Source organism: Emys orbicularis, chromosome 3 (genome assembly GCF_028017835.1).
Source record: "Emys orbicularis isolate rEmyOrb1 chromosome 3, rEmyOrb1.hap1, whole genome shotgun sequence".
Lineage (NCBI taxonomy): Eukaryota > Metazoa > Chordata > Testudines > Emydidae > Emys > Emys orbicularis.
This window is the reverse complement of record NC_088685.1, coordinates 110,598,510-110,622,786: the sequence shown is the minus strand read 5'-3', so window position 1 is coordinate 110,622,786 and position 24,277 is coordinate 110,598,510. Positions and strand designations below refer to the sequence as shown.

The window sequence follows — 24,277 nt, the reverse complement described above, 5'->3', positions numbered from 1 at the left end:
GTTAAAATGTATTACTGGCACGCGAAACCTTAAATCAGAGTGAATAAATGAAGACTCGGCACACCACTTCTGAAAGGTTGCCAACCCCTGGTTTATAGTGTAGACCTGGCCTGAGTCTGTGAGCTGCCAAGCACCTTCAACCCCCCCTGAACTTAGTTGTATAATGCACCTAGCAAGATCAGGGCCTCAGTTTTCTAAAAATTAAAAATATAACATTCCTAACATTAATTTTTCACCATTCAGAAAAAATACCCAGTCCAAGATTGATAATCTTAATACCATCCCATAATTATCTATTGTTTCCAGTGTTGTTGTAGCTGTGTTGGTCCCAAGATATTAGAGAGACAAGGTGGGTGAAGTAATATCTTTTATTGGATCAACATCTGCTGGTGAAAGAGACAAGCTTTCGAGCTTGCACAGAGCTCTTCTTCAGATCTGGGAGAGGTACTCAATGTCACAGCGAAATACAAGGTGGAACAGATTATTTAGTATTAGTTAACACATTCTAAGATATGCAGTGTAGTTGTAGTCTTGTCGGTCCCAGGATATTAGAGACATGGTGAGTAAGGTAATATCTAGGGTTATCATACATATGGGTTTTCCCAGACATTGCCTCTTTTTTGAGCCTCCGTCCTCTGTCCAGGCAGATTTTTCAAACAGGCAATGTCCAGGATTTTTTCAGAGCAGATGCTTCAGCTCAGAAAGAGCCCCAATTGGTCCCTCCCTTGCATAGGCAGATGATTGGTTCATTCCCTTGCAGCCACAGGTGCCAGATCCTGCCCACCCAGGCCCCACTCCCAGCTGTGGGAAGGGGGTCCCACATAGAGACACTAACTGATGGATATTGCTGCGTCCTGGGCTTGCACAGCTGCCCTGCCAACATGACAGGGAGTGACACTGCCCCCCACTTCCAGTGAGTTCCCCTCTCCAACACCCCTAACTATACCCTACCTCCAGCTCCCCCTTCCTGCTTCCTCCCTCCTCCCCCCACCTCCGCCCCCAGCAGTGTCCTCTTTTTGGGAACCTGAAATATGGTAACCCTAGACTAACACCTTTTATTGAACCAACTTTTGTTGGTCCACTCTCTAGCCATCCAGCTCTGATGGCAGCACCTGCTGCCAGCAGCAGTGTAAGAATAAGGGTGGCAATGGGGCGCCAAGTCTGCTGTGAAAAGTGATATTGACAAAGTTTCTTCACCCCCCAATATTAAACAGTAACTATTTAAAAAAACAACTTTTCTGCTTATAACAATAATTCAATAAAAATGTGATTTACTCTTAATTTAAAAGCAGTGAGAAAAGATCAATTCATTTTAAACAACAGGGTTCTACATTTAGCATTTAAAATGGTGTTAAATATAAAATATGTGTTTTTAATTTATAAGGGGGGGGGATCTCACTCAGAGGCTTGCTGTCTGGAAGGGGTTGCCAATACAAAAAGTTTGAGACCCACTGTGCTAAACAATCTGTTCCACATTGTATTTAGCTATGTAAAGCTATGAAAGTACCTTTCCCTGGCCCGAAGAAGAGCTCTGTGTAGGTCAAAAGCTTGTCTCTCTCACTTACAGAAGTTGGTCCAATAAAAGATATTATCTCACGCACCTGGCCTCTCATAAGTATCCATGTCCATTATGCAATGAATGGGCCAAATCTTGCAAACATGTATTCATACGAGTAATTTTCCTCTCCTGAGTTCAATAAACTGATTACATGAGTAAAACTATTAACTTGCACATTCGCTGGATCTGACACTAAATTATCATTTAGTCATCATCATGTAAGGATGTTCATACCATTCAAAGTATGCAAGTTGCAGAAGAAACTGGGACATTTGTCATCTACTGACTAGGAGAAAAATTGTAAGAACTCTCATAATATATATTGATGAACATCAGTCATACAGCTTCTTATTTCCTACATCTGTTCAAGCCCATTGTTTAAAGCAGGTCTGTCTGAACCGGATTGTTCCTAATGTCAAGCAACAAAGAGAACATTTGCTATTATTCTGTTTTATGGCGCATTTCCCGATTTGTTCTAGAAAAATGTTATAGATCAACTCCCCGTTTGCCTTCCCAGGAAATCACAAAAACTAAATTAACATTAAAACTAATTGAAAATGTAGGGGGGGGGGTTGCAAAAGTTTTCACAGATATATCCTGTTTTTCATCAAAAAATGTGGAAATTTGAAAAAAAATTAATACACGCTAACAATGAATAGTCCTTCATTAGTATTCAGAGTAGTGACTACACAGGGAAAATTGATAAGATCACGAGGAAACATAAGTGTTTGAAAATAATTTCTATGAAAGAGATTTTACAAATCAGCTAAGCAAAGAAGGCATGAACTGTTTATAGGTAACAGTCACTAGCTTTTTGGCAAAGGGTCTAGGAAGTACTTACTTGACATTATATTACTGTGAAAAATATGGCTTTATGATCCATTGTGTGTGTGTGTGTACACACACACACACACACACACACACACACACACACACACACATATATATAAAATCTCACAGGTAATATATCTATATCTATCTAGCTATCTATATATCAGTACATATATATGTAGTGCCCCCTCTCCACCCAGTTACCTTTTTAATGCCAATTTGCTTACAGGTTTTGATGGACAGGTTTGAGTTTTTCTGGATCCCGCCACCCACTTAGCAGGTTGTATTTTTATTTTTTTCTATGAATTCATTTGGCGGTGCCTCCACCCCCCTCGCTCCTTCCTGGCAGGGTCACCAGGGCAGCTTGGGAGGAAAACTCCAACCACAGGATAATTCCCACTTACTTGCCAGATAGTTGGAGACTTCCAAGAAATAACACAAACACATACAATATATTTAACACAATAATTATATTAAACATTAGACAAATATAACATAACAGGGTAAAACACTATTTTTAGGGTTACCGGTGCCCACTCTGATAATACTTGTGACTTTTCCCAGTCACCTGACTAGATGTAGCAAATGTAAGATTAGTGTCCCATTGGTACGCATACTTTGTTGGGGCCCTTGATGACCTATGATCACAAAATTCTTCTCTGCAGTGGTTTAGCAGTGTGGCTGACTGGGTTCAGTACAGCCCAAAGGACTCACAAGTGGGAGAAGGTGGTAAATCCCTTCACAGGTTTAATATGCAGCAGGTTATAAAATCCCCAAACCGTTATTCTCTGGCATGAGGACACAGTTCAGGGAGTGGGGGGTCCCCAAAACAAATTCCCTGACTGACTAACTAAAAGATGGTGCACTCACAAACTCCATGAATGATCCTCAGGTTCAGAGATGACTCTGGACTCCTCGGTCACTGCAGAGGGGCTGATGTCTGCTGGCAGGAATCCTCTTCAGGCTGCTTCTGGTCCCAGGATTTCCCCTCACCACAAAGGGGTGCAGGGCTCACGGTGCAGATTACACAGCTGTACTAAAATCCAAACTGTAGTCTCCTAGCCCAGCGTCCAGACACACACAGCAGCCCTGGACTAGCAGCCAGAGCAGAGCTGACCATGTGGTGACTGGTCTCCCCTAGGGAACTGGAGGGCTAACTCAGCCTGGCAGGGGAAGTTTCCCAGGAAAACTCTACAAACTGGGAATCATCAGTGGAGAAGGAAAAGCCCAGTTGAGGGATCTTGCTTTTAGGTCTCTAGAGGCCAGTTCTCAAGGGGAACCCTGAATGCAGGCCTGGGACTCACCAGCTCCCCACACAGCCACTCCTGTGCTTGCCCTGGCTGGATCCAGACTGACTCAAAAAATGGCTTCTCCTCTTTCCTGAACTCCCTGGGAAGGGCATCTCGCTCCCTATTGGTTGCTGCCTTGGCTCCCACTCCCTAGCAGGGTCAGTGTGCCTCTCCCTGAGCTGCCAGCAGACAGAGCCCCAGGAATCTAGGTAATCTCCTTGGGGGTTACATATAGAGATGCTTTCTTGAGCCTCGCTGTCACTTTCTAATAGTGACCTTAATTAAAATGCTCTCTGTAAGAAAAGTACAGAGCTAAACAAAAGAAGCATTTTCTACTGCTATTGATGCTGCTTCTGTTATTCACAAAGCAATCATCAACTCTTAACTGAAATACCTGGAGCAGGGGGAGAACACAGTTGACTGTAATTTGCTTTTATGGGTTATTCAGTAATTGACAGAACAGAATATAAACTTTCCAATTTGTAGATAGTTTTATGGCCTGGTCTATGCTATAGCTGTTTTATACCGGTATAAGTGGCTAGTCCCTCCTCCCCCCTCCACCCTATGTGGACAAATCCCTGGGTGACATACACCTGCTACTCCACTCCCTATCCTGGCCATTCGTGAAGTGGGAATGGGCAGGGGAAGGTGGAGATGGCAGGGATGTCTTTATGCCCGGTGATCCCTGGCTACTGGAACAGCCCCTTGAAGGCAGCTGGGCGTAAGCTTGAGCTACACTGTTGAGGCTGCTTTAACTTGTGATCAGGGGCGGCTCTAGCTTTTTTGCCGCCCCAAGCATGGCAGGCAGGCTGCCTTCGGCGGCATGCCTGCGGGAGGTCCGCCGGTCCCGCGGCTTCATTGTACCCGCCGCCGAATTGCCGCCGAATCCGTGGGACCGGCGGACCTCCCGCAGGCATGCTGCCGAAGGCAGCCTGACTGCCACCCTCGCAGGGACCGGCAGGGCGCCCCTCGCGGCTTGCCGCCCCAGGCACGCGCTTGGAGCGTTGGTGCCTGGAGCCGCCGCTGCTTTTGATGCCAGAGACCATGTGGTCACTAGCAGCTCAAGGATCAGGTTACTAAAACTCACTTTTGTCTTATTTGCTCTCCCACTTCCTGAGGAGTGCTGAGAATACTTGAATACAACCAGGATTGGGGCCCTCCGTCTCCACAAAGAATTACAAAAAAATTAATTACTAATACAATGGACAAACATCTCATCTATCCAACAGGTGCATATGATTGATAATAAGGTTAACTAAGCTGTCCTCTAAGAAGCAAGTATCATATCATGCCAGGCTTTAACAGCTCAAAGAAAAAAAAGTCTAGATGTTATGGTACAGGAAACCATACCATTACATAACTAGATCTGTTTGTACCATCCAATTTTGCTTGCTTATTTATAGAAAAAAAAATCCCATTTCAGCAGCTCCAGTTCCTCAATTACTCATATCACACACACAAAATTAAGAAGCCAAAAAGGTCTCCGTTTTCTTTCTAACCAATTCTGCTTTCAGTTAACGCTATCATTTTTTCTGCTTGTATTTTTTCAAGTATATATTATAGCGTTGATTTCTTAAGTAATAACAATATTTTACAAAGTCAAAAACACAGAAACAGTCAAATCAATCATTTGAGATAATTGCTCAATGCCTAGGGAACACATGAATACACACTTTATTCTACTTTATTTAGACTTCATTCCATAAAATCTTATCCATAGTCTTTGGGGCATTGTAGTGATTGCAGCATTTAGCTGATGTGATTACAGTATGGTTCCTGGGTATCAGCTTCTTTCACATATCTAGTATGAAATATGCTAATATGCTGGAGAATTGGAAAAAGTAGACACCGAAGAAAAATTATTAAAAGATTTTTAAATTCAAATGCAGTTACTAATAGTTTCCTGTAAATCCCAGGCAGGCAATGAGAAACACACACTGAGGCTATCTATGTCTACACTATCACTTATGTTGATATACCTTATGTCGCTTCGGGGTGTGAATAAGTCACCTCCCCTGAGTGACATAAATTACACCAATCTAAGTGCCAGTGTGGACAGCACTATGTCAATGGGAGAGTTTCTCCCGCCGACATAGTTGCCATTGCTCATTGGGGGTGGATTAATTAAGTTGACAGGAAAGCTCTCTAGTGTAGCCATAGCCTCACTCCTCCATTCCACCCCCTCCACCTAAAAACCACACACTCAGGACTGTGTCTCTTACCACAAATGCCTCTGTGATAACTTCATCCATGAAGTCTTTTTCTCCACCTCATAACCGAGTTCTGATAAAAGATGACCTCAGCTTGATAGAATGGGTTTGTCACTGCACCATTAATTAGAACAGTGAGCAGCCAGAGCATGTATCTGAACAAAACAAGCTCTGTTTAAGATGGGGAATTGCAGTATCCTGACACCCATCTTGAACTGTATTCATAATGGAAAAAAGCTGAAACTTGGAAAAAAACTATGATCATATTGCACCCTTTAAATAATCAGGCCAGTTGTATTAAGCTCTTTCCACATTTCTATTTTTCTTGCTGGATAAGGGCCCAATCGTGCACATATTTACCACTGGGTGCAGCACTTACTTCCATGAGTTGGCCCTCTGAAGACAATGGGATTACACCTGAATGCCCAGAATAAGTACTTTCAGAATTGAAACCTAAATTTTGATGGGACCTAAAAAAAATCATGCAAAATGATACACAAACATATGAAGTAAATTTTTAACTGTACAGCAGTGTTTTAGGAATATGCTCATTAGTAAACAAAATAAATGTATAGTACCCATGAAATAGTAAACATTTTAAATTTTAACTATAAAATATTATTCCAGTAGCTTCAGAATATTAAACAAACAACTGAGTTACAACTGTGAGGGGTTCTATTGCCTCAAATGACTTTTTTTTTTAAAGAAAAAAAATTATGCCCTACAGTTTCAAGTGCCATGAACAACAATCCAACACAAAACTGAGAAGCTACTGAGCTATGTAGAACTTACAAAACAGAAAGCTTACGGAATAGAAAGTGATGACAGGAAGACCATAGAGGGGGAAACCTTGAGAATAATTAGCAACAAGTAAAAGAAAATTGTTTCCTAATAACAAAGCAATTATGAATGTACCTCTCAAACTGTATAAGTCCAAATATGAAAGATGGTGGGACAAAATCCAAAATGAAAGACAGGGAAAAATACTACAAGAAAAGGCAAATTCTGTTTGATTAACTCCTTTGCTAGAAATGATCTTGTCTATTACTAAAGTTGTCACAAATTCATAATTGGTATTATTTTTTGAGAGAGAGAGAGAGTAGTTTGATTAGTTGGATGCTCAATTTCTGTCCTTAAGTTTTATCAGACACTGACTACAAATTGTGGTGCATAGTTTGTGCCAACAGCAGGTGCAAGTATTCTCATGTGCCTTATGATATAAAACAGTGGACCCCAACGTGGTGCCCGTGGGTACCATGGCGCCCACCAGGGCATTTATGTGTGCCCGCCTAGTGCCAGGGCCAGCTTTAGGCCGATTCAGCCGATTCGGCTGAATTGGGCCCCGCGCCAAGAGGGCCCCGCGCTGCAGCTCTCCACCCCGCCCTCAGCTCACTTCCCCCTCCTCGCCTCCCCTGAACGCTCCGCCCCCTCCCCTGCTTCCCGCGAATCTCTGATTCGCGGGAAGTCTGAAAAGAAGCAGGGGCGGGCAGGCAGCACCAGGTAAGCTGGGGTGGTGGGGGCACGAGAAGGGCTCCGGGGAGGCGCGGCCCGTTCCCGCCGAGCACGCAGGCCCCAGCGGCTCTGGCCCGGCTTGGCTCCAGCCCGGCCCCCGTGGTGCGGCTCGGGTCTGGCCCGGCCCGGTCCCCGCGGCGCGGCTCTGGCTCGGCCCCCGCGGCGTGGCCCGGCTCCGGCGCGGACCGGCTCCGGCGCGGCCCCCGCGGCGCGGCCCGGCTCCGGCTCGGCTCAGCCCCCGCGGCTCGGGTCGGGTCTGGCCCGGCCCGGCCCCCGCGGCGCGGCTCCGGCTCGGCCCCCGCGGCCCGGCTCGGGCCTGGCCCGGTGCGGCCCCCGCGGCGTGGCTCCGGGTCGGACCCAAGCCCGGCAACCCCGGCCGGAGCGCGGCTCGATTCCTGGGGGCGGGGCTTGCAGCAAGCCCCGGCCCCAGGAATCGGGCCCCGCTCTTGCTAAAGCCGGCCCTGCCTAGTGCCTAGCAGGGGAGAGAAGCCGCGGCCCCGCACCTGCCAGGGACAGAGAACTCCGGGGCCCGCAGGCTGTGGGCGCCGGTGTTCTCTGTCCCCGGCAGGCGCGGGGCCCGCCTAGTGCCCAGCAGGGGAGAGAAGCCAGGGCCCCACGCCTGCTGGGGACAGAGTACTCCGGGGTTGCAGGCTGCGGGTGCCGGTGTTCTCTGTCCTCGTGGCTTCTCTCCAGCTTCTCTCTGCACTGGCCAGAACTGCCGCCAAAAAAAAAAAAAAAAAAAAACGCCCCGACTCCGCAGAATTGACGGAATGCTGCCCCATTAGCATGTGCTGCCCCAGACACGTGCTTGCTCCACTGGTGCCTGGAGCCGGCCCTGTATGTGAGTAATTGTTGGCGCCCGCCACAGTCTTCTGAAAACATGAATGTGCTACTGGCCACAAAAAGGTTGGAGACCACTGATATAAAAGAACAAAGACGCAGTGGAGACTCCCACTCTGTAATGGCATGATGCAGGGTGTGGCTCAGCAAGGGACACCAGTCTTGACTGAGGTCTGTGAAGAGCCTAGCTTGCTTAGCAGCACTTGAGTCGTAACACACTTCTAGTAGTAGTACCATAAGTACTGGAACGTCGTTCTGTCTCCACACACAAAAAGTGCTGGAAAGGCATTTTGTAGAGTTCCAGTATGACTTGAACCCTATTGCTTAAATATTATTGTGGGCATGATCTGATTTTGACCTACTATCATTATACATTTTACTGGGCTGTCATTGCTAGATACCATTTTTTGTTCTCTTAGGAGACTTAGATTCTCATGGCAAGAACCTACCAGGTCCGAATGCTTAAGTTGGGGGGTAGCCACTAGCCATTTCCCCCTCCCCCCACCCCATTGATGCTTCTTTTGTAGCTAATCTTGGGGCAATGGGGTCGTTCACAAGTAGCAGTGATGGGAGGTTGGGGCTATTGTTCACCATGTCATGTTGAAGGCATATCGTTTTCCCTTGTAATTTATTTTTGTGCTGCATAGATATTTCTAGTTAACTGTGTGGAAAAATTTTACAGCCCGTGCTTAGCCAACTTTATTTTTTCTTTCAGATGTGAGGAATGGAGGAAATACTGATGGCGCAGCAGCCAGAGGAATAGCAAGTATGACTTTTTATTTATTCAGGTGTATTTATACAAAATCTTAAAATCTGAATGAGTAATTTGATGTATTTTCTATTTTTTCAGCAGTGACTAAAATTCTTTCACTCTGCTTGTTTCATTTTTTTGTAAAATAAAAGCCTTTTATTTTTAGCAAAGTCCATGTAGTTTGTATAAAGGCAAATCTGTGCTATCTCAGCTATCTCAATGTGGTAGCTGTGATTAAATGCTGACATTATAAATCCAGCATTTACCCACAGTTACCAGACAGTGATCTATGAAGCCCTGAGCCAGTGAACATGCACATGTGTATCTTTAATCACCTGAGCAATCCCATTATGTAACCAGATTCAACATCCTATGGAACCACTCATGTGAATAATGTAAGGCATGTCAGTAAGTGCCTGCAAGATTGGGGCCTGGCATTTATTGACAAATATTGACTCTTTAGTGGTACCAAAGTTAATAAAACGGCGGCAGGCACGTGAAATCAGCTATTTTAATTATCCATCCATTACTCATTTTATTTTAAGATATTTGTATGAATATGAATTTGGCAAACTTGCTAGATTTATGTACATATCAGTTCTTACTTGAGGGATTGTCCTATTCTCAACTAAAATTTCTGCTTTATGGTCCAATATTTCTGATGTCAATAATTCATAGTAAAAGGAAAGTAGAATTCTAAAAGATTGATGAATAAAAGATACTGAAATGAAAGCCATTCATCTTGCTAAGGGAACAGATGAGGACTATAGCAACTTGTGAACCTTTTTACAACATAACTTTTATGAGAGGCAATGTGACCTATTGGACTGGACTGTGAGTCAGGAAACTTGAGCTCTATTCTTGTGTCTGCTACAGGGAGCAAACACAATATCATATGTAATTTACAGTTTCCACAAACCATATTTGATGGGATAAGCAGATGATCTTTATTCAAGGTATACTCTTCAACAGGTGCTTTAAAAATATTACTACCCTTCCTGACTGATGCTTTCATCCCTTAGTTTATTTATATAAAGTCTATTTTTGTAACTACTGTGGAACAAAAAAAAATTAGCAGAAAGCATAGACCAGGTGTTGCCAATTCCTCTTCAGCTCAGAATTTTCTGTGGTGTTTGGGTGCATTCTACTTTCTGGCTACAGTTCCACATCGGCGGGGAGGGGGAATCCAGCAAGCTTTTAAGGTAATATTTTCATGTTTAATAGAATAAGTTCAAAACACTTAAAGGGAGAAAACAATCAGTTCAATCAAAAATGTATTGTTAAAAATAAAATAAACAAAGATAATAAGAGGCTGCTTCCTGCACAAATCATCCCAGCTCAGACTTATTTTCACATGAATTAGCTGGTCAAGGCATGGGTGTATAAAAGAGGCAACTCATAGATTTCAACAAAAGATGTAAATCCATAAATGGTCTCAATGCATACCCCATCAGAGCATAAATCTGGACATTAAACAAATACAGCATAAAGTGCTTATTTTGATATTGCTTTGGACTACATTAAAATGTGAAAGGAAATTAACATGGAAAGGATATAAATGAAAGTGTTACAGGACTACTAGAGAGAATCTCGGTATTATGCTACCTAACCTCTCAACTTCCACGTACACATGCACATATATTATATTGGGTAGACGCTGTGTGTAAGTGAAAGTGACATTTCTGACTCATACACACAATGAGTACTTAGAAAGTTAGGAAACCTGAAGAAGTTTCAGTTAAAAGGTATCTTTCAAGAGAGAGTTGAGAAATTAGATATCCTTCCTCTAGCCAGCGGGAAAGCAGATACCTTTTAATTGAAACTTCTTTAGGTTTCTAACTTTCTAAGTACTCATTGTGTGTATGAGTCAGAAACATCTCTTCCACTAACACACAGCATCCACCCAATACATACACACTTATCCCCACCCCAGTGACGCCAGGAGAGAATTTTCACAAAGTATTAGTAATTAAGTTATCAAATCATTCCCTGCCTCTCAGCTGTATATGTAGAATTACACTGACTCTTTTGGATAGTATCTTGGCACTTCAATCCTTACTGCACACATGGCGGGAGGGAGAAAGATAAGCAACTCTGCTTTTAGTTTTTCAGCACTCACTCGGAGATAAGATCTTTGACCCTTGTTTAGGGTAGGCTGGTTCAGTACAGTTGCAAATACACTCTTCCTGAATTGTGTAGGCAAGAAAGGCATGTTAAAGATAAAGCTGAATCAATTTTAACAGTAGGTGCACAATACTAGCTTTCCCTGCTAATACACACTATCCTTATCTTAGGGCTGGTCTACACTGGGGTGGGGGGGGATCGATCCAAGATACGCAACTTCAGCTACGCGAATAGCGTAGCTGATGTCGAAGTATCTTGGATCGAATTACCTGGGGTCCACACGGTGCAGGATCGACGGCCGCGGCTCCCCCGTCGACTGCGCTACCGCCGCTCGCTCTGGTGGAGTTCCGGAGTCAACGGTGAGTGCGTTCGGGGATCGATATATCGCGTCTTAACGAGACACGATATATCGATCCCGGATAAATCGATTGCTACCCGCCGATATGGGTAGCATGCTTTCTGCCTTGTTCCCTCTCCTCCAAACTTGCTCTCACCAGGCTTCTGTTCATGGGGGGAGGGAGGGAGACTTTCAACTCCAGACCTGCTTCACCCTAATCCCACCTTTAGCTGCAATCACCACCTTCCACAGACACCCCCAGACTTGGCTCCTGTATTCCTTACATGGGGATAGGGGTCACGTCCCAAACTAGTAGCTGTCTCTTTTACAAGTGGATAACCCTTCCAATCCCCTGACCTGGCTCCCAGTTTGTGTATATCCAGACCCCTCACTGATTTCTATTCAAGTTATGGGGAAGCGAAGACCTTCCGGACACCCTCTCTTCTCTAACCCTTTCCCTTGAAGAATACAAACAAACAAAAGGGAAATCATGCCTCACCAATCGACTAGAATTCTTTGAGGGGGTCAACAAACATGTGGACCAAGGGGATCCAGTGGATATAGTGTATTTAGATTTTCAGAAAGCCTTTGGCAAGGTCCCTCACCAAAGGCTCTTACGCAAAGTAAGCTGCCACGGGATAAGAGAGAGGGTGCTCTCATGGATTGGTAACTGGTTAAAAGATAGGAAACAAAGGATAGGTATGAAGAGTCAGTTTTCAGAATGGAGAGAGGTAAATAGTGGTATCCCCCAGGGGTCTGTTCTGGGACTAGACCTATTCAACATAATCATAAATGATCTGGAAAAAGGGGTAAACAGTGAGGTGGCAACATTTGCAGATGTTACAAAATTACTAAAGATAGTTAAGACCCAGGCAGACTGCAAAGAGCTACAAAAGGGTCTCTCAAAACTGGGTGACTGGGCAACAAAATGGCAGATGAAATTCAATGTTGATAAATGCAAAGTAATGCACATTGGAAAGCATAATCCCAACTATACATATAAAATGATGGGGTCTATATTAGCTGTTACCACTCAAGAAAGTCATTGTGGATACTTAGAGTCATTGTGGATAGTTCTCTGAAAACATCCACTCAATGTGCAGCAGCAGTCAAAAAAGCAAACAGAATGCTGGGAATAATTAAGAAAGGGATAGATAATAGGACAGAAAATATCATGTTGCCTCTATATAAATCTATGGTAACGCCCACATCTTGAATACTGTGTGCAGATGTGGTTGCCCCATCTCAAAAAAGATATATTGGAATTGGAAAAGGTTCAGAAAAGGGCAACAAAAATGATTAGGAGTATGGAACGGCTTCCATATGAGGAGAGATTAATAAAACTGGGACTTTTCAGTTTGGAAAAGAGATGGGTAAGGGGAGATATGATTGAGGTCTATAAAATCATGACTGGCGTAGAGAAAGTAGATAAGGAAGTGTTGTTTACTACTTCTGATAACACAAGAACTAGGGGTCACCAAATGAAATTAATAGGCAGCAGGTTTAAAACAAATAAAAGGAAGTATTTCTTCACAAAATGCACAGTCAGCCTGTGGAACTCCTTGCCAGAGGATGTTGTGAAGGCCAAGACCATAACAGGGTTCAAAAAGAACCAGATACATTCACGGAGGATAGGTCCATCAATGGCTCTTAGCCAGGGTGGGCAGGAATGGTGTCTCTAGCCTCTGTTTGCCAGAAGCTGGGAATGAGCGACAGGGGATGGATCACTTGATGATTACCTGTTCTGTTCATTCCCTCTGGGGCACCTGGCATTGGCCACTGTTGGAAGACAGATGGTCTGACCCAGTAGGGCCATTCTTATGTTCAAATAATAAATATTTTTAAATAGCCACTGGAAAGACTAACATGGTTCCCTACACTCCAATGAATACCACTACCTGTGATATCACATGACACACAGTTACTCTTCTCCCTACATCTAGTTCTATGGGCCTAACTGAAAACTCACTGAAGTCAACTGAAAGACTGAAGTCAATGGAAAGATGGCTACTGACATTAAAGGGCTTCAGATCAGGCTCTACCACAGGTTGGGTGATATCAGCTGCAACACAGTGGTTCCATAATAGCACTAGAAGGGGATATAGTATCGAACTACTGTAACTATAGTTTCCTTCTATGTATGTTTATTTTTAAAATATCTTTTCCACATCCTGTATAACATTAAAATTGAGTAAGCTGTAGTTAAGGTTGTAGATTTATAGCATTTACTTAAAGGGATAAAAATTCTTAAGAGAATGTTGCAAGTCCCTCAAAAGGCACAAACATTAGAAAAGCTGGAAATTCAATGAAGAGATTATACTTAAAAAAATAAATTGGAAAGCAAATATGCAGTTTGAAACATACATTTAAGGTCACCTAAACAACCTTGGTTCTGTGCCTGTATTACAATCTATAGAGCAATCAAAATCAGGAAACAATCCTATCCTAAACACCAGACATCTTCCTATGCATCCACAACTACAACTGAGAAGTGATCTAACTGAACTCTTGTTGAAAGGTTAATTATATATTTCTGAGGCGATTGAACCCCAATGTTTTTATTTCACTAGATCAAACTACTTCTGCCTTATTTAAGATGATATGAGGTTACTGTAAAAAGACAGACTTTTACATCTCTTCACTAAAAATGTCCTTATTTAAGCCAACCATTCAGTACAATTTCCCAAATGCATGTAGGGTTTCTATGGCAAAGAACATTGTCATACTGTGAGATATAATGTATCTGGATCTCCCAATTTCCTAAATGCTGAATCAAAATTCAGATCGATTTTATGCCAACGTTCAGGGGACCAACTTACATATTGTTGACATATTGTACAAAAACAAAGCCAGGGAATCCAGAGTCTCTCAGCTACATAAATGTGATGGATGTAAGCCATCCTTATTAAAAACTCTATCATCATCATCATCATCATCACAACACCCAGCTCTTTCATAGTGTTTTTCATCAGTAGATCTCAAAGCACTTTATAAGGGAGCTAATGATCATTAGTCTCATTTTTACAGATGTGGAAAGTAAGGCACAGAGTGGGGATGTGACTTCCCCACAGCCACCCAGCAGTCTAGTGGCAGAGCCAGGAATAGAAACCAGGTCTTCTGAGTCCCCAGCCAGTGCCCTATAACTAGGCCACACTCCTCATAACATCACTCTCCTATGTGCAAGATGCAACAGGTGCATAGGGTAGAACAGAACAGAGTTCAGGCTATTGGGGATGACATTCCATGTGCATTTCTACACTTTACAAGAAGTGGAAAGTGCACTTCCTTAACTTTGAATGAGGTGTTTTTTGTTTTGGTCTGTTTTTTATACTGATTTTTAAGAGCACCGTATGTTAATCAATGGTCCAGTTGCCCAAATTAAAGAAGAAATATTGAGCTCTTTGTATATCTCAAGCTGGCAGCCTTACACTGGGAAAAGAGACACTATTTCTCACCCTGTTGGTAAATACAGCTCCTCAGCGGATGTAAATTGTCATAGCTCCATTAAAAGTCAATGATCTATGACAATTTACAGCAGCTGAGGATTTGTCCCATGATCTTCCATGACCTGATCCAAAGCACATTGTATATCAAGATTGCAAGTTTTTGCAAAAGACATGCTTTAATTCAAACAGGAATTAATTCAGGAAAGTCCTCATGGCCTATGTTAGACTGAAAGTCAGACTACAAGATCAGAGGTCCCTTCTGACCTTAAAATCTATGAATCCTTGGGAGTGTTTCCACTGACTTCAATGTGCTTTTGAGCAGGTCTATATTAGGGTAATTCACTGAGCTATTGCACCTGTCTTTCAGTATGTTTGCATTTAACTAGCCAATTCATAAAAAAGGAGCTGTTCACCTTAAATAGCTGCTGACACATCGCAGAAAACTCTGAACAAACATTCTATTTAGAATCAGAGGGGTAGCCATGTTAGTCTGGATCTGTAAAAAGCAACAGAGAGTCCTGTGGCACCTTTAAGACTGTTAGTGCCACAGGACTCTCTGTTGCATTCTGTTTAGAGACAATTCTGCTACTGTTATAGGTTTTCTGATGTGTTTAGTCCTCCCTTGAGTTTTCTTTCTGAAAACAGGCCTGATCCTGCATCCTTACGCAAGCAAAGCTCCCACTGTAAAATTATTACTTTTGCATTTGTGCCCCGACAAAGGCATGACTGACTTTTTTTGCCTTGACTACCAGCCCTATAGTAAATCCACGAGAAAGGCATCTGATTATCATCATCCTTCCACATATCTAACCTCCGCTAGTCAAAGTGCAAAAAAATCAATAGCTTTCTGAGATCACGGATCACTAGTGAAACTGGCTGAATGTCAGATTTTATGATATTTATTCTATTGCATTAACTTCAGTAGTATTTAAGTTAACATTAACATTCTGGATACCATGTGTGTCCAAAGCCAAACTGACATACATCTTTAGTAAAAAGAAAAAAACATGGCAAAGAATCTGTAATGGATTAAAAGGGCTGCTGTCATCTGCTTAGTACACCTCAAATAGCAAAACTTCTATTAAAAAGTACAAAGAAAAGGGGGGAAGGTTAGTATATGGCAGCTCTAGTTTATAGCCTAACAAAGAAGAAACACACACCTGTGAGTTGCAAGGACAGCATTAACAATGAAAACCCAAGGGTCTGAAGACAGGTCCATTGAAATGACATCACAGGAGACGTAAATGTCTCGTTTTCATTTCAATAGAGTGTTAACAACAAATTTTGCTTGTGACCTGCTTCACTGCTGAACAGCAAACATATCTGTCTATTGAAATTGTTTATTCCTGGCTATCCTATCTAAAGTGTCTGGTGACTGATGTTCCATTAATTGAAAAATAATGTACAATAGAAAACTCCTGCCTATACACATTCACATTTGAATGGCAATAAAGGGATTAACACATAAAACACAAGTTTTCTTTTTAGCCAAAAGACACAGGAGAAACAAAACAAAACAGAAACATAAAAATTGAAAAGTATCAGATCAGTGAATTCAAAACAAAATGCCCGATTAACAAGTATGCAGTGTTGTTGTAGCTGTGTTGGTCCCAGGATATGAGAGAGACAAGGTGGATGAGGTAATATGTTTTATTGGGCCAATTTCTGATGGTGACCTGAAGAAGAGCTCTGTGTAAGCTCGAAAGCTTGTCTCTCTCACCAACAGAAGTTGGTCCCATAAACAATATTATCTCACCCACCTTGTCTCTGTGATTATCAAGTGCATTTTGGCTTCTTTGTACCACTCCACTGGCATTAAGCAACCTTAAAGTTGGTGTAGCCAGCCGCTGGCATATATGCCCCTGCAAATGAGGGATCTTGCAATGGTACAGAGCCATTGTACTGTAGTGGCTCTGGATCCTTCCAGTGACCAGCTTAGGGAGACTGGCTGAGGCATCCTTGTGCCCCAGCATTCCACAACTGCCAGACACAGGACCCACTAAACAGTTGATGAAAATTAGATCAGTTCCCCAGTTGGTTTATTTTACACTAAGGACCAGACTGGCAGCTGGAGAGCTCAAAATCAAGGGGATTCAAATAGGACCTTTGCACACCCCAGCTGTGCTGAGCACTACTCAGCTACAGCAGACAGTCTGGCCCCAAATGTAGACTTGTGTCTATAATATTTTATCTAGGTTTAAAAAGTACATCACTTAAACTGTTGTGCAGTTGGAACTCTGAATGTGCAGCTTGGACAGTTTGACAAATACATAACCTCTGATGAAATTTCAAAGCTCCTTACTTGTTTGTTTTTAAAAAAACCAGAACATCTCTATATATTCCACCCTGTTTTTCAGATTTAGTATGGTCTTTCCAATGGGAAGTTAGTAACTGGAAAATTTCCCATTTGATATGGAATTAGCATGCCACAATTTGCTCCAAGGTTTTCTTATGCTCAAGAACTGTGCAGTAAACTGCTGAAACTCCTAAAATACTTTCTGCACTGATGGGTCAGGAAAAGGCATTTGGTAAATCAAATCTCTAGGTCTTCAGTTTACAGACAATAATTTCAAGATATTACAAAATTCTGCACTCACCAGTTTCTACAGACTGACAAAGGCTGAGTTTTTAATTAAATGTCCTATCCAGTATATGATTGTTCTATGTTCATATGGATTTTTGAAGCAATTTTTATATCATTCAAATTGCATGTTCACAAACTATTTTAAGATGAATCATCATTATCCTTCATTTACAGTTTTTAAGGTCAACTTATTTGCGATGTGAAGAGTCACTACATTACGCACACACATGCACACATGCCCAAATTTGGAAAAATATTTAAGTATCACATCTTATTCTGTCAATACAGGAAGCAGAAATGAATGAGAAAATCAGAAGAGATGCAAGAACTTACAAAGAAAAATCAGAAGAAAGGGTCAAGCAAATAACTCAAAGTCAAGGTTCACAATTAGCTGAAGAAAAAGAAATGGCAGGGATGGATGAGTGAAATACTATTTCAAAAACAGCTAAACTGAACCTTGGCAATAGCATAAAACATAAATCAAACTATCAAATTACAATGTAATCAAAATATTAAATTGTGAATGTAACAGAAATACATAATACAGCCATACATAAGACTAGCTCTTGTTCATCAAAATTGGGCCCATGATCTTTTTATTGGAAAGAGATGATAGTTTGCTCACTTACCCAAATTCTGCAGACATATCATGTAGATAGTAAATAAATACAGAAAGTGCTGCAGCTTCCGTTTCCAGTGATAGCACCACATATCACTCACAGGTGACATCCTGTGAAGCAAGAAAGCAACAGTTTAGGAAACCTTTAAACGAGCCAAAACTTGATTTTTTCAGTAATAATTAAGATATTGCTATTATTACACCAGCAGTTGAAAAATAGAATCTTCCTTAGAATCTTGCTTTAAAAGAGTGTTGTCTCTTGTCTTTATATGGCGGGTAAAAGACAAGGTGTTCGTATATAGACAGGCAAGCCAGAAGATGGACTGTGGTTGGGTCTGTGGGCCATGCATGGTGGGTGAGTGATTGTTTATGACAGTTTGTAGCCCATATTCAAAACACGTAGGGTGGATGATGTAAAAGGGATATGGTCTATATGTTGAGACTGGGCAGGAATATGGGTGGAGTTAAGGTTCTTTTTGGAATTTGCAATGCACTGACATGTATTATAGACAATATGAAGAGTGCATTTGAATATTACCTTTCTTCCCATAACTGTTCTTTCCTACACTTTTCAGTCTTACAGTTTTTATAGCTGTAACATTCCTTGGTTTACATTTTGTACAGTAAATAGGAACCTTAACTTAAAAAGGTAATATTTTCTGTCTGTCAGTGTCCAGAGGCCCAATCCTATTCTCACTGAAATAAATTAGATTCTTGATATTTAATACAATAAATACAAAAATAGTTTGGCCAATTCTATTTGCATTCCTTTGCCTTTAAAACATATATGACAATTTTTAGGCCAAATCAAAATGTTCCTAGCTAAAATTATGATGTGTGGAAGCTGGACAAGCAAGAAATAAGGCTTATAATGGAACTTAGCCCCAACCTTTACTATGGAAATATAATCATGGATCCAAAATTAATTGTAACCTATTATATTGCTTTCTCTTTTTATGCAACAACTCAGCAATAAGCAACAGCAAAGAAGAAATAGTGAAACACAGCTCACATATTATATTGACCAACACCATTCCCATCCTATTTTGTACTGACAGCCTATAACTGGCCTTTTTCCAGTAAGAAATTGTTCGGTTATATTGAGGGGACAGAGGAGGGAGGAAACAGGATGGACTGGCAAGAACACCGAACTAACAGTAACGAAAAAACATCATCACACACAAATGTCTACCAGGGTAGTGAAATATTAAATAAATTGACCCAAAAGACATTTGGATGAACTTTAATGCCATTTGTCAGGCTGTGAATGTGAGGGAGGTTAGTGAGAGAAAAAACACCAGGCAGTTAAACCACATATCATAAAAACCTGTCCTTTTTAAACATATGGAAATCTTTTCTCTTTCCCCACTCCACATATATTGCTTTAAAACTGATAGTGAAAGCCGGGGGTAAATTTAAAAGCTTGTCCACTAATGGCTCTTCTAGCTTTTGAAAGAAAAAAATTTAAACACCAACAAGCCTAGATGAGTAAGCATCCTAAAATAATCGACTGATGAAACAACTAATGTTGCAAGTTTAAAAGTAATAGTTCTTCAAATCAGTCCCCTGAACCATATGCTACAGACCTAGGCAAATAACATTTCATGAGATCAACTGTTGTGTATGGATTGTAGGAAAACCTAACTGGTGTTCTCTAATATAAGTATCTGACTACAAAAAGGTCCAATTCTTTATTGAAAGTTTTGTTAAATTATTAACTTGAAGCTGATTTATTTTTCTGAGATATGGTAAAATTAAACTTTAAAAGTTTTAAAGACAAGCACAGAACATTCAGGGCTCTGAAATACAAGAATCTCTTTGATGAAGCCAGATACAGCAGAATAAGCAGATTACTAGACAATAGAAATATTGTCCTCCAACTCAGTGGTCCATAAATTCTTGTTAGCATCTCAGACAACAGAATGCCAAGACTTTGGGAGCTGTACACTATGCAAAAAATAATTTTCATACATATACAGATACCCTAAATATTCCCCTAGAAAGTTGCTGTTGATGAAAATCTACCCTGCTGAGACAACAAAATAAATCATATATACAGTGATGCAATTAAAAACTCAACATTTGCCAATTGGGGTGGTGACTGTAACAGGAAATCTTCTATTTCAAATACAGGAAGATACTGCTGTTTCTACAAGAACAAAGTGTTGAATATTTAATGGCAGCCACTGACAGAGTAAAATTTTAGCATGATGCACAGGACTTTCACTAATGCCAGTAGAATTCACAGAGCCATCAGATTGAATTTCTGAGAAGAGGTAGCATTACCAGTCTGTCAAACAATCAGAACAATTCTGCTGGACTTGAAAGAAACCTGGTTTTGTCTCCATCATATCTGTATATCTTCAAAGCGCTGTATACACATTAACACTCTTGAGACTTCTGTGAGCTACATATCTACATATTACAGATGGAAAAGTTGAGAAACAGACATTGTAACTTGCTCAAGACCATGCAGCAAAAGGAATAGAACTCAAGAGTTTCTCGTGCCTAGTTCTGTGCTAAATCCACTGGACTACATTGTCTCTGGTGACTACCTACTTCTAAAAAGTCTTGTGTTGTTCTGATTCTCTCAAAACTGACCAAACTAAACTGATCCTATAAGACTTAAATAACAACAACAACAACAACAACTTTGGGGTTTTTTGTACTGTTGTAGTGCCTAGAAGCCAGAATCCCATTGTGCTAGTCAAGGACAGCATATGAACCCTTCCCCTTCCTCCTGTGCCACCCCCCCAACTCCCCCCCCCCCCCCCGTGGTGTAGAGATATGGGCTATTGCTCAAGGCACCAAGGGTCATCAAATGCCATAGCATTATGCGACTCAGTGTTGAGCAACCAAAGGTACAGTGTCCTTTTGAACGGGCAAATCAGCAAAGCACACACCCTCAATGATGCTCTACCTCAGGGATCTATGCTGGCTCCCTTACTCTTCAAAATCGGCATTAATGACTTACCTGACACAATTTTGCATACGTTCATTTACGCTAACAATATCGTGCTTGTGGTACCAGGCAAATAATCATCACCATCAGCAATACCCTCTCATTTGTCCTTATGCAGGGGTGAAAGTAAGTCCAGTGACTTACCGGTACGCTGGGGCCAGCTCTGGCCCCCGGAAGGGGCGGGGCCTAGGGCGGAAGGGGCGGGGCTGAGGGATTCAGAGCCAGCCCCAGCCCACCCTGTAAGGTAAGTGCCCCCCCCCGGGTAGCAGCAGGGGCTCCGGGAGCTATTTAAAGGGCCTGGGGCTCCCCTGCTTCTACCGCCCTGGCCCTTTAAATAGCTGTGGGAGCCCTGGGGAAGCAGCGGGGCTCCTGCGGCTAGTTAAAGGACTGGGGCGGCAGAGACAGCTGGAGCCCCAGGCCCTTTAAATAGCCCCTGGAGCTCCCTGCTACCCCTGGGCTCCGGGGGCTATTTAAAGGGCCCGGGACTCCCCTGCTTCTACAGCCCCGGCCCTGTAAATAACCGTCAGAGCCCTGGGGAAGTGGCGGGGCTCCTGCGGCTATTTAAAGGACCGGGGCAGCAGAGGCAGCTGGAGCCCCCCACTACCCCTGGGGGCTATTTAAAGGGCCGGGGCAGTAGAAGCAGCGGGAGCCCCGGACTTTTTAAATAGCCCCCAGAGCCCTGCAGCCCTACCCCAGGGCTCCAACAGTGGGGCTCTGGTGGCAATTTAAAGGGCCTGGGGCTCCAGGCCCTGCTGGGAGCCCCAGGTCCTTTAAATTGCCTCCTGGGGAAGCCGGGCCACCCCGGTACGGCAAACTGGCTCTTGCTGGTATGCAATACCGGGGCGTACCAGCTTATTTTCACCTCTGTCCTTATGATAATGGCCAGCAGCTGCCACTCGGCCACGAACCTAGCTCTGAAGGCAGAGACGCCGCCAGCAGCAGTGCAGAAGTAAGGATGGCATGGTATGGTATTGCCACCCTTACTTCTGCACTACTGCTGCTGGCAGGGCACTGCCTTCAGAGCTGGGCGCCCAGCCAACAGCCACTGCTATTCAGCTGCCCAGCTCTGAAGGCTGCGCAGAAGTAAGGGTGTCAATACTGCAACCCCTCTAAAATAACCTTGGGACTCCCTTGCAACTCCCTTTTGGGTCAGGACCCCCAGTTTGAGAAATGCTTGTTTCCCCCACAAAATCTGCATAGTATTGGGTAAAAACACACAAAAGACCAGATTTCATGGGGGGAGACCAGATTTCATAGTTCACGATGCGTTTTTCATGGCTGTGAATTTGGTAGGGCCCTATTCGTAACTAATGGAGAGACAAGAATATGAGGATAGTAATGTAATAAAACCCTCCAAAGGATTAAATAAATACTGTAAACTGTAACAAGAATGACAAGTCTGTTACAGAGGAGTAAAACTGCAGATTATTTCTGCCTCTAACAACCAGATTCACTGCAACTGTGAACATGGTTCAAGGTGATGTCTCTCTCTCGCGCTCTTTAAAATTTAAAATAGACAAAATTCAGAACAGTGAGTCTGATTCAATCTTCACCTAGTTACCTGCATGTGACCTCGGAGGAATCCATGTAGCTAAAGCAGGTCAATATACTGTAGTTGGCAACTATCATTAATCCCATTATAGTTGGATGTAATCCCACTATAGTTGTTAAAAACATGTATAAAAGGATAACTATCAGTTATCCCTCTGCAGATGTAAATGCTCTGCAGAATAATAAATGCAGTCTACAATGGCTAACAAAAGCATTACCAAATTTTTCAGTGAAAAGACAATTTTAGATACTGCTGTGACATAACCAGTTGAGCACTCCAGCTACCAACTTCATGCAACCCATAGCTACTGTACTTCTATTTCCTATCATGCAGGAGACAATGGGTGTATTCACAATTCATTCTGGAAGAGCAAAATCGTAATGTAATTTATCTAAACCATAAATGGGATGGTAATTTGACATGGTTCAAGACCAATTTAGTGCTTGTCTTGCTAAATCTAACTACCAAAAATCCCACATTGTATATACAATATCCAGCTAAAGCAACATCAGCATATTTTTGGAAGCACACAACTTTGGAGTAAAATACATGCTACTCCTAAATAATCCAATAACCTTTGGTTCATGCACCAATACACCATCTACAGAACATGCTGGACATATCTGCATACACCATTGACCTTGTTCAAAACCTGGGCAGAGTTCTCCAGAGTAGGATGTGAATTCTGCCCCAGGCAGATTGACTGGATTTTCTTTGATCTTTGACATGGGTGAAACTATTAAGAAAAAAATGCTGCTGACAGTTTGAAATCTAAAAAGAGATACCATCAATTTCAAAACATCTCATTTAAGTTATGAAACAAAAGTCTTTTATGATGTAATCACTATGGAGTTATAATGCAACCAGTGAGAGACAACTACTTAGCATTTTAGTTCCTGCAAACTAACAAAAGAGTACATTTCAATTCTACCTAATTTTTAATTGTAAATTGCTAACTTCAGACAATGCCATTTAAAACTTTCGTTTTGTAGAGTGCTGCTTACTCTCCCCATATACAACCATTCTCAGGGCCAGCCAAACATCTGACTTGAAAATACCTTCTTCCTTCAGTAGAGCATATACATTTTAATTTAAAACGTATCATTTGTACGTATCCGATATTTTCTTGGTCCTTGGATTTCCCTCCAAAATGAATTTTCTAGAGTTGCAAGTTACCAACATGCCGCACATTACTAACGCGGTAGCACTGTATTAGTGCAACATTTGTTCTTTAGGCATAAATTCTTCTTGCTTTACTTTACCTTATGCTGTAAAAGAAATCTACCCTTTGCGCCTGCATCATTGCTTTCATTCAGTCCCAATCATAGGCTCTCTATCACCAGGTGTGAATGTGCTGGAGAAGTACCGATTCCAACAGCTCCTTTGTATATGTCAGCAAAGGAAAAGAGCGTACCTGGGAATCTGCCCAAGATTCAATACAATTACAGAGGGCTAACCCATGGACCGGATAGATTATCAAAGATAGCGTCTACGAACCCTTCGTGAAGGTGCCCTTTCTCTCCCTCCGAAAGACTGCAGGAATCTAGCAATCTCTCTCCAGCAGGAGACTGTGGGGAACAGCGAGGAGTGGGACTTAAATTTTTATTACGTCTGACCCCTCCTTCTCCCTTCTGTTCCTTCCTATTTTTGGCACAGTACCTT

The 24,277-nt window shown here is 42.2% G+C and overlaps 1 protein-coding gene across 1 annotated transcript in view; it reads right to left on the bottom strand.

Moving 5' to 3' along the window:
• The window catches only part of ADGRG6 (adhesion G protein-coupled receptor G6), a 150,807-nt gene extending 126,880 nt beyond the window's left edge, over nucleotides 1-23,927 (bottom strand). The window contains exons 1-2 of the mRNA XM_065401180.1: nucleotides 23,878-23,927; nucleotides 18,112-18,212 (exon numbers count right to left, since the gene is read on the bottom strand). Of these exons, the coding sequence (XP_065257252.1) occupies nucleotides 18,112-18,212; nucleotides 23,878-23,927 (151 nt within the window). The remainder of the gene's footprint in view (nucleotides 1-18,111; nucleotides 18,213-23,877) is intronic.
• Between the last annotated feature and the right edge of the window lie 350 nt (nucleotides 23,928-24,277).